The sequence below is a fragment of the Pleurodeles waltl genome, chromosome 3_1 (genome assembly GCF_031143425.1).
Source record: "Pleurodeles waltl isolate 20211129_DDA chromosome 3_1, aPleWal1.hap1.20221129, whole genome shotgun sequence".
In the NCBI taxonomy this organism is placed as follows: domain Eukaryota; kingdom Metazoa; phylum Chordata; class Amphibia; order Caudata; family Salamandridae; genus Pleurodeles; species Pleurodeles waltl.
This window is the reverse complement of record NC_090440.1, coordinates 512,794,765-512,813,131: the sequence shown is the minus strand read 5'-3', so window position 1 is coordinate 512,813,131 and position 18,367 is coordinate 512,794,765. Positions and strand designations below refer to the sequence as shown.

Here is an 18,367-nt window from a genome sequence, read left to right as displayed (position 1 = left end):
ACCGGTCCTCCATACTTCAACGACCGACTTCTACCCTAGTACCCAACCAGGCAGCTATGCTTAGCCTCACTCACCCTTGAACGTGTTCCCCCTGCATTCACAGGAGCAAGTCATGATGGCACGTCTTCTCCTACATTGCGGCCAAGACATGGAATAAAATCCCTCAACACATCGGGACTGCCCCTTTGCTACTCAATCTCCACAAGAAATTGAATTGGCTGTACATTTAGGAGCTTTGCCCGACCTTTTGATCCTGCCCCAGTGCCTGGATAGCCTCACGTATGATAAATTGCCCCATAAAAATTTACTTGACATAACATAGCACAACAGATGATGGATTATGTGGCAAATCCATAACTATGCTGAAAATGCAGTGACCACTGAATTCTATAGTTCCAGTGGCCCTGAATATAGAGTTAATTCCATACCTATATGGGTGTCACATCAATTCCACCATTTGTAAATTTTTTGCCAGTTCCTACCAAAGACCCACCCCTTCTTTTCTTTTCTTTTCAGGTTAATTAGGAAAGTGTGATGTCATTTACATATAATAACATACAAATCTGCAACAATTTGGATCAATCGTCTCAGGCAGTGCTATCTGTGAGTTGCACATGTCTGTGTAGTATGCATTCTCCGAGTGAAGGTTAAGTGAAAAGAGCAACTGAAAAACACCTGGTTTGCTATTCCTAAGCATTACTTATGTGATGTGATGTATACTAGTAGGGTGCGGAACTCACCCAGGATGGTATCCTAGTGATGAAAAGGGGATTCAGACCTGGCCTGGTCTGGGGCCTTGGAAAAAATAAAGGGCCTGATTACAACTTTGGAGGGCGGTGTTAATCCGTCCCAAATGTGACAGATATCCTGCCCACCATATTACGAGTTCCATAGGATATAATGGACTCGTAATACGGTAGGTGGTATATCCGTCACATTTGGGACGGATTAACACCGTCCTCCAAAGTTGTAATCAGGCCCAAAGTCTTCTGTTTCTTGCAGAGGTCTATTACTGACGAAACAGCTCTTATGTGAAAGGGGTAGGGTTGTTCCAGCCTTCGGAAGTGAGGTAAGAGAACTCAAAAATGCCAGCTCTGGCTCTGCATGTGCTGGTGATGTATGCAAGTAGGAGTCCAGCCAAACAGGGCCTAGGTTGTGTAGAGCTTTGAATGTGGGGGTAAGGAGCTTGAACAGTGTGTGTTTGTGAATGGGCAGCTAGGGAAGATCTTTGAGGTGCAGGCTGATGTGTGTGTAGAGGGAGCCTGAGTGCAAGTCTGGTCACTGATTTTTGAAAAGTCTTAAGTCTTCTGGTCAGTTGGGCGTTGATACCAACATAGTGTACGTTAATGCTTGCTAGTGATGAGGGCTTAAATGATGATTCTGCGTATATGTTGATTGGGGGCCATTTGTAGATTTGCTTGAGGATTTGAAGGAGTGGAAACAGGAGGCTCATGAAAAGAGGGCACCTGAAAACACGATGCTACCAAGGCAGCAAAAACCAGGGGAAATAACCAAGAGAGCTACAAATAGCTGCCTAATAATAGAAGAAAATAGAGAATCTTACTATGTTAGTTTATGATACGAACTCATTGGAGTCATATAGATACAAAAGAGGGAAACATGAGAGGTAACCTATTTTATTAAGGATTAAACGCAATACAATAATAACCAACTATATATATATATATGTATATATATATATATATGTATAAAACATAAAATCAGTTTATTGTACCAAAATACGAACTGTTTTGTTAGAATAAATTGATTTTATGTTTTACATATATGTATATATATATGTATATTTTTGCATATTGATTAATGTTGAGTCATTAACTTGGCTAGTCATTGGGAGCTTGTTGCCAACTATTCTGCCTAGTTTCTTGCGTGAGAGGCCAGACAGGGATAGGATAACGTATGATGAGGTGTACCTGCTGAAGACTACTACTTCATTTTTTACCGATGTTGAGCTTCAGACTGTTGGTCTTTATCCAATGCTTAGAGGTATTCATTCTAGATGGGCGGAAGACATCAATATCAGAATGTTTCGGTAGTAGACTTCGCTTTTAAGATTTATGGTGATTTTGTAGTTTCAATTACTGTTATCATTAACAGAAATACAAAGTAGAACTATCAGAATGGATTAGGAATGATTAGCATTGCACTCTTCCTGACATGGAGTCATTTCCTTGCACAGTTGCAACTTTGGGAATTGTTTGCTTTTCTATAGCTGTTCCTTTCCCATTTACCACTTGTATGTAATTCCCTTTCTCAAACTGAACATTTTAGATTTCAATTGTCTGCTGCTTACCAAAGAAAAACCAATTTTGAACGAAGCAATGTGTTTAAAGCCCTTACACACAGTCCCCCGGGTAGCTTTTTAACCTTACTTCACGATTCCATTTTTAGGTCTGACCTTAGTCGATACCATTTGATTTTACAAAATATACACATGAAATAAACTTACTTAAAGGGGCCGTTGTCTTCATTCATGAGTTCGCAGTAGTGTCATTTGCATTTTGTTTTTACCCTTCATAACAAGATGCTCTAGGAAAGGGGGTCAGCACACCTCAGCTATTTGTTATTTTCTGCCCGAGTGACTTCTGCCCAATCACTGTGTTGACAATCACACAGAAAGGGTCCCCTTCCACTGTCAGGGACTGATGGGCAAATTTGTGTTTATGTTGTCTCCTTCAGTTTTTATGTTGTGTTTTTTTTAAATAAAGGGTTACAAAAAAAATGGCAAAGCTAAGAGGCTAGCAGCTAACACCCGACCTTGCGAATGTTTGTTGAATATGGTACCCCCCCGAATAATTGTGTATTTTGTACTAGCTGCTACCGTTCCTCGATGCATCAATCCTGTAATCCTATCTCGCCTTTTCGGCGTTCAGTGCTGGCGTTTTCCTACCTTCCTGCGTCTCTGGAATAAATGACGTCCGCCCAACTCCTAGCAGTCTTCCTGCAGACAGTCCTCGTGTGAACAACAGACTCTATCCGCTCCGGGCCCTGGGGCACGCAGCATCCTTCTTCGGGGCGGAAGCCAGCCACGTCTCTATCTGCGTAGCCTTTGTTCCTCCCGCACTGCTCCAGGATGACGGCTTTTGCAGACGGCGCTAGGCCAACGTGGACAGCCAGCTTTTTGTTTGTGCCAAAAGGAAAAGAAGACAACATTTCAAGGATTGTTACCTGTATTTCTTTTTAAAACATTTCGATACAGTCAGGGCCGACTTTATCATGGTGGGGCTCCGCGCGACAGTTTGCCCCCGGTCGCCCCACACAGGGCACCTCCTCCATGGTTTCCCTCACTACCATCCTTAAATAGTAGCCCTGATGTCTCTATAACCACTCTGTCTCAGATGTTTTATAGCGACACTCATACCGGTGACGGTATCAACGAACTTGACATCTCCCACACTACATAGAGATAATCGTGCCTGCCAGTCAGTGTTTAGGAACTGTTATGGAGGACTGACTACAAATTGGATAATGAAATAATGAGGGAAAACCATAACGCTCTAGTCTATACTTTGCAGTTTCCATGCAGCTCCTGATGATAGTTAAAAGCTCACTGTTCTATATTAGGATTTTAACTTTTAAACTGTAAGTAACAAAAAGATCTTGCTGACTAAAGCAGAAACCAGCAAAAAGAGCAGTAAAAACATTCTACCTTAAATGCCTTTTGTGATCTGCACAGTACATGTTCTTTTTAGCAGGCATATTAACCCTCTGTGCTACCTTATGATGAGTGAAAAAGTTCACTAGACAAAACTTCTGATCTCGCTCCAAGAAGAACATTAATCACTGGACTTATAATGACATTTTGATTATTACCTAAAAATAGGTGGAGGCAAGGAACATAGCAGGTGCTTTAAAAACCATAATATATTTGCAAACAGGTGCCCCCTCCGAAAGCGGGTGTCCGGTGCGGTGACACCGGTTGCACCGCCTTAGAGCTGGCCCTGAAGGGAATAGCAGGGAATAGCGAAAGGTGTTTGGGCTCCTTTGGGTGTTTATTTTGTGTCAAGGCCTACGAATATGAAGTCTTTTAGAAAGGTGTTAGATTGATAACACTGGTGACAGTAACGATCTTAATCTGCTCAATTGTGTAACTCAAAATTATGGGACATTATTGCAGAATGACAAGAAGGGCCCCTGAGTCTCCCATATCTCACTTATATTAATTGCCCCTTTAGCTGAATGGGGTGCACTGGAGATTTGGAGCACCACTGTGCCGGAGGGGCTGCAGGTACCTATGTTATGCGCTGAATTTGCTGAACTTCTAAACCAGGAGCATTGGTGGCCAGCTTCCCATCCACACTGCTTTGCCAATGTACCTTAAGCATTCTCTTTTGTGGGAGGCACACATGGTTGAACAGGTTGGTGACTGGGTGCGTTTATGGAAAAATGAGTCTACTCTGCAATCTCCCACTTAAAAGCTTGGACAAGGAGCACCTGCCTATGTGTTGAACAGCAATGTGTACTTACATTGTGACAGCACACAAGATGCCCTAGCCTACTATAGGGAGTATCTATATAGTGCCACACTGATTGGCCCAGGGGTAGGAGTCATCCTTTAAGAAGGGTAGGAAGACAGGAGATTGGATACTAAGGGACCCAGTTTACAAAAATAAGCTCATTTGACTATTAATCCCAATACATTTTAGTGGGGTATGTTTACGTGTAGACTTGGTACCAGGAAGTCAGGCATCCACATTTTCTAAGGAGTACAGGGATGCAAATTCTCACAATATTGATAGCTTATGTAGTTATGCAAAAACTCCAAACCAGTGTAGGGTTCTAGACTTATTATACCTCTATCAGAGATTCTCACACTGAAATCGGTCTGGACCACAAGTTTTTCAAGTCTGTTATGAAGCTTAAATTGCATAGACCTAGGCCTTAACATTACTGAGCATTGAGCCACTGACCACCATCATGGCAATAACTTGCTCACAAATGGATCATGTCCGTTGGCAATGGATAGCGCTGCATGACTACCTAGATCTATTGTCTTTTGCAACTTCTGTAGCAAGTATGATTCATAGTTGAAAACTCAATCTGTCTGATATTTATCTAATCTCAGTGGTTATTGATGCTGTGGCTAGCAGAAGGCATATAAAAGAAGACAAACATGATGGCTGACTGGGAAGAAGGGAGCATTATGCCACAGATCAAGATTTAAGAGGGTGTCAAGTAAAAGGCTTATGTTCCCAGAGTTCAGCCTCGTTCCCTGTATTCAGAATTGAGCACGCTGTGGTTTGGAGCAACAGCACATGAGACTCCTTGTGTGGTCAAAATTGAAACTGTATTTCTGCCTTCTTCCTATGGGCTTCATGATCCTAATTTTCAGGTTCAATATGACACTCTGGATGGGTCCCCTATAACTGATCCTTGATACAAAGTCTCAACATGCCTCCAGACAGAGGCTTTCTATATTGCCCCTTGCACTAATAAAGAAGAGCTATAAAAAAGTTGACCTTGCTTTAAAATAGGGGATTTCAGTAAACCTAGTAAAAATATTAATTAGATAATGACTCACCGTGGGATGGAGGGTTTCCCAAATCTTGACCACTTGCTGCTTGCATTTGCTGTAGAGTACAGGAAGCTCCAGGGTATGCAAATCCACATTGGTCGAGATGCCTAACTGTGCCAGCTCCTGAGCAGGGCAAGAAAATCATAAACAGGTCAAACAATTTAGGACACATATTTTACCCCCTTCATTTGATTTCTTAATTATTTGTGAAGTTGTATCTATAGGTCTTAGGTAGGCATTGGTTACTGAGCAGGGCCCGTTAGTAGCTCTGTTGTTTGCTTCTGGTGTTGAAGGGCCATAGGAACTATTGGACTAATGCACTTCAATTGCGCAACCAAGCCACTTGCTTTGTGCTCTTGACTCTTCAAGGGTAGGTAGACCAGGCATTCAAGGCTTATGCTAAAACACAAAAAGCAATGTCTAGTCAGAGATACGTTCTTAAAAATAAGATAGATCTTTTTATTTTAAATGCTAAATGTGGAGCTACTAGATTAACAAATGTAGGGAAAATGCCCTTACATTTTCTGACTTCAAATTTCATCTCCCCTAACAATTTTACAGTGCTGATGTGTTATGCAATACAATGTGAATAATTTGGGCCTTAGCATGGGCCTAAGAGGGCAGCGCATTGTTGAGATTGTGGAGGTCTTCAAAAGAAAATATTCGAGGCTCAAATCTTGTACTCTTTGTTTACAGTTTCTGGTTAATTGGACTAAAGGTGCCAGACAGAACGTTAAAGTATATCCAGAATGCTATGATTTATTTTCCCTTTGTTCTACTTACCTAGTTGACCTGGTTTCAATAGGTCAATTCAGCAAAGCTGATCCCATGCAGCCGAGACTCTTAAAAAATTGTCATATTTGACAAAAAAAATTAACACCACAAAATCCATCATCTAAAGTGGACACCCACCGAGTTAAAGTCCCAGTGTCTATTTGTAATTCGATTATGAGTTAAAATAAAACATTAGACCAATTCCCCATCCACCTGGTCTCCAAACTCAAAAACATGTGGAGTAGCGGTACTGGAAATGGAGATGGAATTTTAGAGGCTTCAATCTTGTGAATGGCTGAATAATTTCAGTGGAAGGGCAGGACAGGAAAGGGTCACAGGGTCATCACGCTGGGACCTTGAACACTCTGGGCTTACTGGACCCGCTAGTCGCCAGTTGTAAGTTGGATTTTTGATTAGGGTCCAGTAACATCTGTAAATGCCAATGTCTCAAACTGTAAACAATAGAGAAATGGCTGAAAAGGTTCTCTAGCCAAGTATCTGCACCGCAAATAAACTTTCATCCCTCTAGACTGTGGTAGATGGGAAGAGCCCGCTTAGTGCCTTGCTGGTGCTCTAGTAACACAGGGGGCACATTTCTACCTGTTATGTGGAACTGGTCTGTTAACGTCTCAGACTGGATGAGAATATGGGCAAACTAAGGCAACAATTTGCATTAGAACCTAGGGTAGCCCTGCTGGGGATGATGTATAGAATGCTGACTGTGGTGCGCGATTGTTGGTGGGGCTGTGGAAGAGTTTTGTGCATTTATATTTTTCTGCATCATTAATAACATGCAGGTTACAGTTTGACCCTTGATTATACATATGCACACTGATCTAGTAATGTTGCTTTTGAAACATATTTCCTGTGATGTGTAGAAGTGCATTTTCCTGACCCTTGTTAATTAGGCCTTAATGTAGATTTTCCTAATAAATTATGATGAAAAAACTTAATTTTATTAAAGACAAGGAGGAGAGTATTATGCTTTCTAATCTTGCTTTTATCTCTATAGCAGCAGTCAAGAACTTAAAAGTACAAACACCAAAGGCTCAGCAAATGCTAGCCATTTGGGGAAAACAATGATCATCATAACCAGTCATAAACCAGCTAAATGTATAATGTCGTGCTTGACTGTGAACAGCCCTCTTTTCTTGTGCAAGATGTCAAATAGAACCAGAAAACAAAGGTAAAATGGATGCAACTATAGAAAAAGCCAGAGTTAAGTTAAAAAGTTCCTGACAAAAGTAAAAAAAAAGGGAAACTATGTGAAGGAACTCAGGAAACTGGAACAGTTCTTTCTTTTGTTGTCGCAGAAGATATGGCAGGAGAGGAAGGAAGATCTACCAAGTATTTAAATGGAAGTAGATGGAATCTCTGGAACCACACTGTTATGGAGGGAAAGAGAACACCAATTAATAAGTGTTGAGGTGGGTTACTACTTGGTTCCGTGTCTTTAATAAATTAAGATTTTCCATCATAATTTATTAGAAAAATCTATTTTTTATGTCAAGATCAGAGGCTCCTATTATGCTTGTCTAAAGCATATTAATTACTAAGGAAGCTGCAGTGTGAACAGGTTTGCAATAAAACACTTTGGCCCTCATTACAACCCTGGCAGTCGGTGATAAAGTGGCAGTAATACGGCCAACAGGCTGGTGGTAACTACCGCCAAATTATGACCATGCAGAAAGATCTAAGATAGACAGCCACTTTACCACACAGTCCACCAGTGCTGAAACAACAGCCACCATGTCGGTAGCCGCCTACAGCCAGGGGGAAGTCAACGTTCCACCCACCATATTATGACCACTGAAATCGCCACCTTTTCCGGGGCGGTACCAATGACATCAAAAGCCTGGCGGAAACAGACCTCAGAAGGGAAAGGACTCACCTTTGGAGACACAGGGAAGAACCCTGATGCCATGGAGCCCGAGCTGCAAATATTTCCCATGATATTTTAAGACGAGGCTCCACCACGAACACCAACAATGGCGAAGATGACCATGGTGAGTACAGCCGCCTAGCACACAAGGGGGGGGGGGAGGAAAAAGAGAGTGAAACACACATGCACAACATCCCCCCACCCCCAACACCATACACACAGTCAGATGCAGTAATAAAACATATTTACCCCATACCCCTCAGGAATAATGCAAGGACAACACAAATAGATGGAAGTGAGTGTAATAATATAAATACAGTAAAAAGACGAACATTCAATCCAAAAGTATATACATATGTACAGTTCAAGGTACACTGCCCAGTCCTTAATGTACGTGGGCCACATGACAAAGTCCAAGGCCCCACTTGTCTCCTGCACCAACACAGAGAGAACACTGCAGGGGCATCAGTTGGAAAATAGGCAGGCACCTCAGGGAGACGGGGAATGGGGGGGGGGGTGGCACCTCAGCCGGCAGATGGAACAAATCCACTGGTTCTGGAGGGGGCAACATGCCCTTTGCTTGGTCCTGGGGAGTGCAAGGCCATAGTCTCTTGAGTGGGTGTCTTCCCTACTGGTTCTGGAGGGGGCACCGTGCCCTGTGCATCACATTCTGGGAGGATGGGGTGAGTGGGTGGCATACCCACTGGTTCTGGAGGGGGCATGGTGCCCTGTGCTGCTGATCCTGGGTAGAATGGGGTGAGTGGGTGGCTTACCCACTGGTTCTGGAGGGGGCATCGTGCCCTGTGCTTCTGATCCTGGGGAGGATGGGGTGGGTGGGTATCATACCCACTTGTTCTGGAGGGGGCATCGTAACCTGTGCTTCAGATCCTGGGGAGGATGGGGGTGAGTGGGTGTCATACCCACTGGTACTGGAGGGGGCATCGTGCCTTGTGCTTCAGATCCTGGGGAGGATGGAGTGAGTGGGTGGCTTACCCACTGGTTCTGGAGGGGGCATCGTGCCCTTTGCTTCAGATCCTGGGGAGTGCAAGGTCACAGTCTCTCAGCTGGGTGTCATACCCACAGGATTTGCAGGGGGCAGGCTGCACAACAGCCCATGGAGGCAGGACTACAGACCATCCGCCACCGGTGACGGCTGCTCAGTGGTGGTAGTGGTGCTGCTGCAGCCGCTGGTGGGGGGAGGCTCCAGCCCATCCCCTGCAGCCTTGGATTGCTGCCTACTGGTGGTGGTAGTGCTGCTACTGCTGGTGGGGGGAGGCTCCAGCCCATCCTCTGCAGACTCGGATGGCTGCCCACTGCTGGTGGTGGTGCTGCTGCTGCTGGTGGCGGATGTGGGGGGAAGCTCCTGCCCATTCCCTGCAGCTTTGAATGGCTGCCCACTGCTGGTGGTGGTAGTGGGGGGAAGCTCCTGCCCATCCCCTGCAGCCTCGGACGGCTGCACAACCATGGTTGATGGTGGGGGCCCTGACTGAATCCCAGCACCAGGCCTCTAGTCCTTCCTGCATGCTGATGCAGTCCCCTTGCCCTTCCTGGAAGCAGCTGGGGATTGCTTCTTGCTCTTCTTTGCAGCACTTGGGACAGGCGCCTTGCCCTTCCTGGCAGCATCTGGGGATGGCACCTTACTCTTCCTTGCAGCAGCTGGGGATGGCACCTTGCCCTTCTTTTCAGCACTTAGGGCAGGCTCCTTGCCCTGCCGGGCAGCACCTGGGGATGCCACCCTTTCTTTGAGGCTGCCTGGTGCCCTGGATCTTTTACCACCACGAGTGGGTGTAGATATTACTGTGCCCATGGACTGGGTGGCTGAGGTGCTTGCCTGGGTTTTTGCCACCCTGGCCAGACGTGAAGGACGGGGGTAAGGGTAGGGAAGAGGTCAGTGGTGGAGAAAAAAGCTTCTTAGGGACACTGGGGCAGGAAGAGGGAGAAGGTTTGGGAGTGGAGGAAGAGGGAGTGGTTGTAGGAGGTGTCTGTCTGCTGTTTTTGGGTGCAGGGGCATGGGCTGGATGCTGTTGTGAGGTGGATGGCTGTTGGGTGTCTGAGTGCTTGCGTTTGTGTACCTTGGGGACGGGCCGAACCAGACACAGTGGGAGAGGACACAGGGGACGTGTGCCTGGCTGTTGTGGAGGGGTCTGCCAGTGAGGTGTGTATGTTCTGCTAGGTGTGGTGGTGATGCTGGTAGTGGATGAGGATGTAGTGCATGCAGGTGTGAGTGTAGACGCAACTGGGAGGGAGTTGGAGGAGGAGGAGGGGGACAGTGGAGGCAGTGGATGTTTGTATGTCTGCATCTGGATGGTGTTTGTGTGAGTGCCTGTTGGATGATGTGTGGTGCCTGTGTTTGCCAGTGCCACTCTTGTGTGTTGTCCTGTGTGTATGCTCGTCTGCCTGTGTGCTTGGGATAGGTTGAGGGGAATGGGACTGGGAAGAGGAAGTTGGAGGGGTGAGGGTGGAAACAGGTACAATTGCTGCAATCAGAGAGGAGGCCAGAGCCTGGATTGATCTCTGTTGGGCCGCCAACCCAGTGTGAATGCCCTCCAGGAATGCATTTGTTTGTTGCATTGGGGCTGCCAACCCCTGGATGACATTCACAATGGTTGACTGCCCCACAGAGATGGATCTCAGAAGGTCAATAGCCTCCTCACTCAGGGCAGCAGGGCTCACTGGGGCAGGGCCTGAGGTGCCTGGGGCGAAGGAGATGCCCACCCTCCTGGGTGAGCGGGCATGGGCAACTCGATGAGGGGCTGCTGGGAGGGCAGAGCTGGTAAGGGGGGGTGGCGGATATACCTGTAGCTGGGGTGGGCACAGAAGTGTCCACCACCACCAGGGAGCTTCCATCGGAGGAGGTATCTGTGTATGAACTGTCCCCTCCTGTCTCCGCCGTGGTGCTCCCCTCGCCATCCGTGCCACTGGTGCCCTCTGCGTCGGTGGACTCTGCCTTCTGGGTCCTGTGGGATGCAGCTCCCTCCGTCGCCGGTGCTTCTGCTCCTCCGCCAGATGATGCTAATGCACATATGGACAGGATGACAAAACAAAAAGGGGGGGGAAGAGACAAAGGATACACATGGTCAATGGCTGCACCAACATACATACCACACTCACACACAGGGAACAGGCCTACGCACTATGCAATTCACTACCAGTACCAATGTTGGCCACCAGGGCATGGAGAGGGCACATCCCGCCAATTGCAGCATACCTGGGACCCACACAGCCCTGCCCAGTAGAGCATGCCTAAAAGCTAGGTAGGAAGATTATCACTTCAGAACTCTGCCCAACATGGGACCTGCTCTGTAATGTCCGGCATGGCCTAGGGGCACACAGTGACACACATCCCCCACCCAGATACCACCCTACCAGGCGTATGTTGTAATGACGGGCACTGTACTCACCCCCTTGTGACTGCTGTGATGCCCTCAAGTGCCCACCCAGCTCTGGATAAGCCACCACCAGTATGCAGGCCATCAGGGGGGTCAGGGTTCAGGGTTCGACTGGCACCCCTTCCTCTTTGGGAGGCCAGCCCCAGCTGGGCCTCCGCGGTCTTCCGTGCCCAGGGTATCAGGTCCTCCCACTGTTTCCGACAGTGGGTGCTCCGCTTGCCGTAGACCCTCAGTGTCCGCGCGTCCTTGGCGATGGCACACCATATACCCTTCTTTTGATGGGAGCGGACATGCAGAGAATTACACACAGGGAAAGCTATTAGTCAGACCGTCCTGCCTGTTACACTTATGGCCCACCATACCCCTTCACATTGCCATTTGCACACACAGGGCCCAGCCCACAAGCTGTACACTGCCCAGGGGACATCCACCAACCTCCCCTACACGAGCCCTTCACACACCACTCCAGTGCATTCATGCCCCATGCATCATACTCACAGTGTACTCACCTGTTGGTCTGGAGGCCATGCAGCAGTCTGTACTGAGGTAGGACCCCATCCACCAGTCGCTCCAACTCTACAGAGGTGAAGGCAGGGGCCCTTTTCCCCGTCACACGTGCCATGGTAGGTCCCCGACACAGGTCACAGCAGCACATGCAGTGTAGGTCCTCTCCTGTTGAAGGTCAGGTAGCAAGTGAGAGAACAGATAGAAAATGGCAGTGACCTCCGCGGCGGTGCATACCGTCACTGCCGGCGTACATCACCATTGGCAACTGTACCCCATAGGGTCCAATGTTATCCAATGAGGAGTTGCACGGCAGTTCCCAACCGCCTCCCGCAATGGTGTACAATGTCAGCGGAATTACCTCACTTCCACCTGTCCCTCCACACAGGACAGGTGGATGCTATTTCACGTGTGGGGGGCAGGCACTGGATTATAACTGCATCACAGTTCACAATTGGAAATACAGGACAAATGCCACTTATAAATTTAAAATTGACATCATGCATTGTACTGTTGTGGCTCCAATGTTCAGTTTGTGACCAGCTCCTCACTTTTTTGTCCCTTAGACTGCAACCGCTGCGGATGAATAGGAAATGGAGACATACCCCTGTGTACAGACCCCTGGTGGACTTGGCAACAATGGAGGACAGGCACATTATCCTTACCTACAGACTTGACAGAGCCACAATAAAGGATCTGTAAGCCCAACAGGAGCCTGACCTGATATCTGTTCTCCGTCACCCCACTGGGATCGCCCCTCTTGTCCAAGTTCTATCTGTGCTCCATTTCTTGGCAACTGGTTCTTTCCAAGTGACAGTGGGCTTGGCAGCAGGAATGTCACAGCCAATGTTCTCAATAGTGCTGACTAGAGTGTTGTCTGCCCTGATTGAACACATGTGCAGCTACATTGTTTTCCCCCAAGTGGATGAGTTGGCCACAGTGAAGGCTGACTTCTATGCAATGGGACATATCCCCAACATCATTGGGGTAATTGATGGAACACATATTGCATTTGTCCCCCACCCCGGCAAAATGAACAGGTATTTCGAAATCAAAAGAGTTATCATTCCATGAATGTCCAAATCATGTGCCTGGCGGACCAGTACATCTCCCATGTCAGTGCTAAGTATCCTGTGTCTGTACATGATGCCTTTATCCTGAGGAATAGCAGCATCCCTAATGTGATGGCCCAACTACAGAGGCACAGAGTGTGGCTCATAGGTGAGCCCTGTACCAAGCCAGTGGATGTTGGTGTATGGGTATGGTGTAGGCCATATGGGATGGTGTGTAGCTAAATGTTGTCCCTCCATATTTGCAGGTGACTCAGGTTACCCCAACCTATCATGGCTACTGACCCCTGTGAGGAATCCCCGGACAAGGGCAGAAGAACGTTACAATGAGGCACATGGACATACAAGAAGGATTATAGAATGTACCTTTGGCCTCCTGAAGTCCAGGTTTCGGTGCCTCCATCTAACAGGCTACTCACCCAAGAAAGTCTGCCAGGTCATCGTGGCATGCTGTATGTTGCACAACCTTGCATTGAGACGCCATGTGCCTTTTCTGCAGGAGGAGGAGACTGGAGATGGCCGCGTGGCACCAGTGAACCCTGTGGACACTGAGGATCAGGAGGCAGAGGATGAAGATGAGGACAACAAAACTGCGGTGATCAGACAATACTTCCAATGACACACAAGTAAGGCAGTGTTACATCACATTTCATTGTCATTATTTAGATTATCTTTGGCACTGGCATGCTGTTATTTCACACTTCTATGCCCACTCACTGTACCCTTTGGTAACTCATTTTTCAGATGTTGGTGTCCCACTATCGCTCCTGGTGTGATCACTACAGCCAACGACAGGTCTTTCCAATGTGAACATTACTGTACATTTGAAATGCAATGTTTGAACCTGGTTAGACGAATACATACTTAAATCATTTGACATACTCCATACTTGTATTTTTTCAAAGGGTGTTTATTTAAGTGCTAAGGTGTAGAGGGGCAAGTGCATTGGGCTGCGGTGATGATGGAGGAAAGTCCAGGGTATAGTTCCAGTCTATTTGTAGCACAGGTGTATTATCCTAGGGGACATAGGAAGGGGAGCAATGGCAGTTCAAGGTGGACAGGGTGACAGAGTGGGACACAAGGGTGACAATCAGGAGAGTCTTATTTCCTGGCCGGGGTCTTGGCAGCAGTCTCTGGCTTCTGCCTGAATCGCAGGTAATGTTTGCCGGGTGGTTCACCTTCTGCAGGGGGAGGGGGTGCTGGTGGCCTGTTGGTTCTGTGGCGGGCCTCCTGTCCACTAGCGGCAGCTGAGGTGGAAGGCAGTTCAGATATCTGACTAGTGGCAGGGGCCCGTTGTTGTGAGGCTGCCTCTCTCATAATGTTGGCCATGTCCGCCAGCACCCCTGCAATGGAGACCAGGGTGGTGTTAATGACCTGCAAGTCCTCCCTGATCCCCAGGTACTGTCCCTCCTGCAGCCGCCTTTTCTCCTGCACGTTGACCAGGATCTGGCCCAGCATATCCTGGGAATGTTGGTATGCTCCCAGGATCTTGGTGAGTGCCTCATGGAGAGTCGGTTCCCTGAGCCTGTCCTCCCCCTGGCACACACCACTCCTCCCAGTTTTCCTGTTGTCCTGTGCCTTTGTCCCCTGAACTGTGTTCCCACTGCCACTGACCCCAGCTCTCTGATTGTCTTGGGGGCAAGGTGTGCCCTGGGGTCCCTTTAGTGGTGGATACACTGCTGATTGACGTGTCCTGGGGACAGTGGTATGGGTTCACTAGGTGGGTGCTGTGGTGGTGTTTCCAGATGGCAGAGGCTCTGTGGTGGTGTGTGACTGTGGCTGGGTTACCGACTGTCCAGAGGTCCCTGATGGGCCAGGTTCGTCATCCTGATCCAGGGGTCCAGAGTCGCTGTCATCACTGTGGGCCTCTTCTGTGGGAGGACTGGATATTGCTGGCACCTCTTTTCCGGGGTCATTGGCTGGGGTACCTGTGGGGCTGTGAATGCAGTGTTATTGTTTCTGTGTGTGACATATTGTGCATTGGTGGGTGGCCCTCTTTGGTTATCATTGCCCTGGCAGCTTTAACTTGTGTAATATGGTATGTGGTGGGCTAGCTGATTCTCTCTAGTGTGCATGCTTTGGTGATGGGTGTCCATGCAGGTCTGTGAGTGGTGTCCATGCATTGGTATGGCATGCAGGGCTTGGCATTGGGATGAGTGAGATGTGATGGTGGGGTGTGTGGGAAGTGGTGGGGTGATGGGAGTGAGGGTGAGGGTCTGTGATGGCATGCAGGTAGGGGGGTAGTAGTAGTAGTAGTATAGAGTTGACTTACCAGAGTCCAGTCCTCCTGCTACTCTGGCCAGGCCCTCAGGATGCATGATTGCCAAGACTTGCCCCTCCCATGTTGTTAGTTGTGGGGGAGGAAGTGGGGGTCCACCTCCAGTCCTCTGTACAGCGAGTTTGTGTCTTGCTGCAATTAAATGTACCTTCCCCCGTAGGTCGTTCCACCTCTTCCTGATGTCATCCTTGGTTCTGGGGTGCTGTCCCACGGCGTTAACCCTGTCCATGATTCTCCACCATAGTTCTATCTTCCTGGCTATTGATATCTGTTGCACCTGTGCCCCAAATAGCTGTGGCTCTACCCCGAGGATTTCCCCCACCATGACCCTTAGCTCCTCCTCTGAGAATCTGGCATGTCTTTGTGGTGCCATGGGTGTTGTGTGAGTAGTGTGGGTGAGGGTGTATAGGGTGATGTGTTGGGGTGTGTGATTTAAGATGCGTGGGTGGTGTGTAGGTGATGCTGGTGTGTTGGTCTGGTCTTGTCTGTAGTCGTGATGTCAGTCTGTTGGCAATGGTTTGTAGTCGTAAGGGGTTGTGATATAATGTGGGTGGGTGATTTATAGTGGTGTGAGTGTGAGGGTGTGGTGTGTGTATGGGTGTCAGGTGTGTGTTGTTTGAATTGTCCAATGTGGTGTTGTTTTGTATGTGTGTGTGTATTTTGAGCGCTGCACTGTGTACAGCCAATGTTTTACCGCCATTGACTGTCCGCTGTGGTGATTTGTGGGTCATAATGTGATGAGCGTTTTGTTGGCGTAACGGTGTGGGTTTTGATACCGCCAGTTTATCACTGACCTTTGGTGTGGCAGAGTTGTGTCTGTGGCTGAATTGTGATGGATTGGTGCGTGTTTTAGTGTGTCATAATATGGTGAAAGGATATGCGCCACAGCGTGGTATGTTGGCGGCAGTCAGCATGGCGGTAAGTGGGATTTATCGCCAATGTCATAATGAGAGCCTTTGTTGTTAGACCACTCGGCTGATCTCAGAGTGTCCTCAAGTCTGGAACCTGCCTAAAAGGCTATAGAGGCCATGGCACCCACAAAGGAATGGGCTCTAAAAACAGAGGTATCAATACCTGCTAAGGATATGACCCATCTTAGCCAACAAGCTAGAGTGGTAGAGGACACAGGAAGGTGAGGTTTGCGAAAAGAGATAAGTAGTTGGGACTGAGAGGACATTCTGAGATCAAAGGTCTGTTGTTGATACACTTTGAGACATTTTCCAACTCAAAGCTTGGGATGGTCTGGAAAATAAGAGTAGAATACTGAATTTAGGTTTGTTTTTGTGAGTTTATTAAGTGTGAAAATTACCCCAGTGGGAGTGTATTGGCAGGAAGAAACACCTGAAGTTTTGACATCAGATAAACCTTGTATCTAGTTTGTTCTACCATCTCCAGATGGCATTAGCATAGAGTGGGTAGAATAATTAGTGGGATAGTGCTGATGTGTTAATACAATATGACGTTTAACAGAACTGTGTTCTGATTTGCTAATAAAATGATCACATCACAGTGATTATCTCAGTTCTATTATTTCATATGACAAAATTATGTATGAACCCCTTGATTTTGGGAGCGAGCTATAGACTGTCCTTTTCTACTAGGGATGCTGTCTGTTTCTGTTCTGATTTTGCTGCCCACTTGGGACTTCGAATAATTTTGATTTTGCACTTCTCTATAATGCCCTATTTGCAGAGAGTCCTAATGGAATTAACTCTGTACTGTATTTCTTTTATTTTTTTGTAATAAACCTTTAAACTATGCAGATGATCTAGAAATTAGTTCTTGAGTGTGCCCTTTTACCTAATTAACTGTATTTCTGATATTGGTAATGTGCTGGGAGGTGCCCTATCTCAGGGACGAATTGCGTAATAAATTGAAGTTTAACACCGTCTCTAAGTAATCAAATTGTGGGAGTTCAGTGGAGGCAAAATTTGGGGTGTCAAAAGTGCAGGGTTCTCTGTGGCCACAAAATATGGTAACAGAGGATGGTTGATTAAGAACACCTTTCCACTTTACAGATTTTCCTCTTTTCTTTCCCCATTTCACATGTCCCTAGTTTAGTGTATTTTCCAGTTTGGAATCTCCTGGGATCTTCTCTGCAGTACTGCTTTTGTCCCTGAATGAAACAGGTTGTAAGAATGAGTAGGCTGGAAGGATTCTTGGATCTGAGTGTCCTAGGGCCATATGTACGAAAGCTTTTTCCCATAGACACAGAATGGGTAAAATCCTTTCGTACATCTGGCCCCTAGTGTGTTATTGAAGTGTTGAGACTTGCACTCTGTGATAGATTCTGTTAGAAATGGGGTTTCTGGTTGGCTAGGGTATGCGCCTCAGCCAGGCAGAACCTACCCACTCTAGTCATGGTTAGGGAGTTACACGTCCAAGATAACCCCTGCTCACAACACACGTGATGCAAAATGTACACCACAAAGTAAACACAACACTGAGCTATGTAAAAATAATCTGTATTGCACAAAACATAATTAGACCAACATTACACGTAAGTAATACCCTGCTACCTTAGCAGTTGTCAGAAGGTTGCACACGTTACTACTACTCTGCAAGAATATGCAGTTGTCACATTAGAACACGTAAGTACTCAGGATTCTGCAACATAAGCAGTAGTCAGGAATTAGAGTACAAGATATATGCACTTGTCATGAACAATTCCTAAATACCCATAAAAGGAACATTAGAGAATATACCTCAAGTCGTATAAGTACATATCAGCTAGACATGCCCATAAAAGGAACATTTAATACACATATATGCATAACCAATCACCAGGTAGGAAATAGTAAGCGTCTACAAGTCTATATTAGGCTCCTAGAGCCTAGATTTCCTAAAGAGTACCTGGGTGTTGGTAGGAGAGGCACTTCCAGTGCCTAAGGAGGAGTATGGGGGCCCCCGGCGCTCCTATGCATGGAAAACTGGGGC

The 18,367-nt window shown here is 47.0% G+C and overlaps 1 protein-coding gene across 1 annotated transcript in view; it reads right to left on the bottom strand.

Annotated features, from left to right (window-relative positions):
• PGPEP1L (pyroglutamyl-peptidase I like) overlaps nucleotides 1-18,367 on the bottom strand; it is a 122,576-nt gene that overhangs the window by 42,592 nt on the left and 61,617 nt on the right. Inside the window, exons 3-4 of the mRNA XM_069221449.1 lie at nucleotides 5,540-5,656; nucleotides 2,909-3,135 (exon numbers count right to left, since the gene is read on the bottom strand). Coding sequence (XP_069077550.1) covers nucleotides 2,909-3,135; nucleotides 5,540-5,656 — 344 coding nt within the window. The remainder of the gene's footprint in view (nucleotides 1-2,908; nucleotides 3,136-5,539; nucleotides 5,657-18,367) is intronic.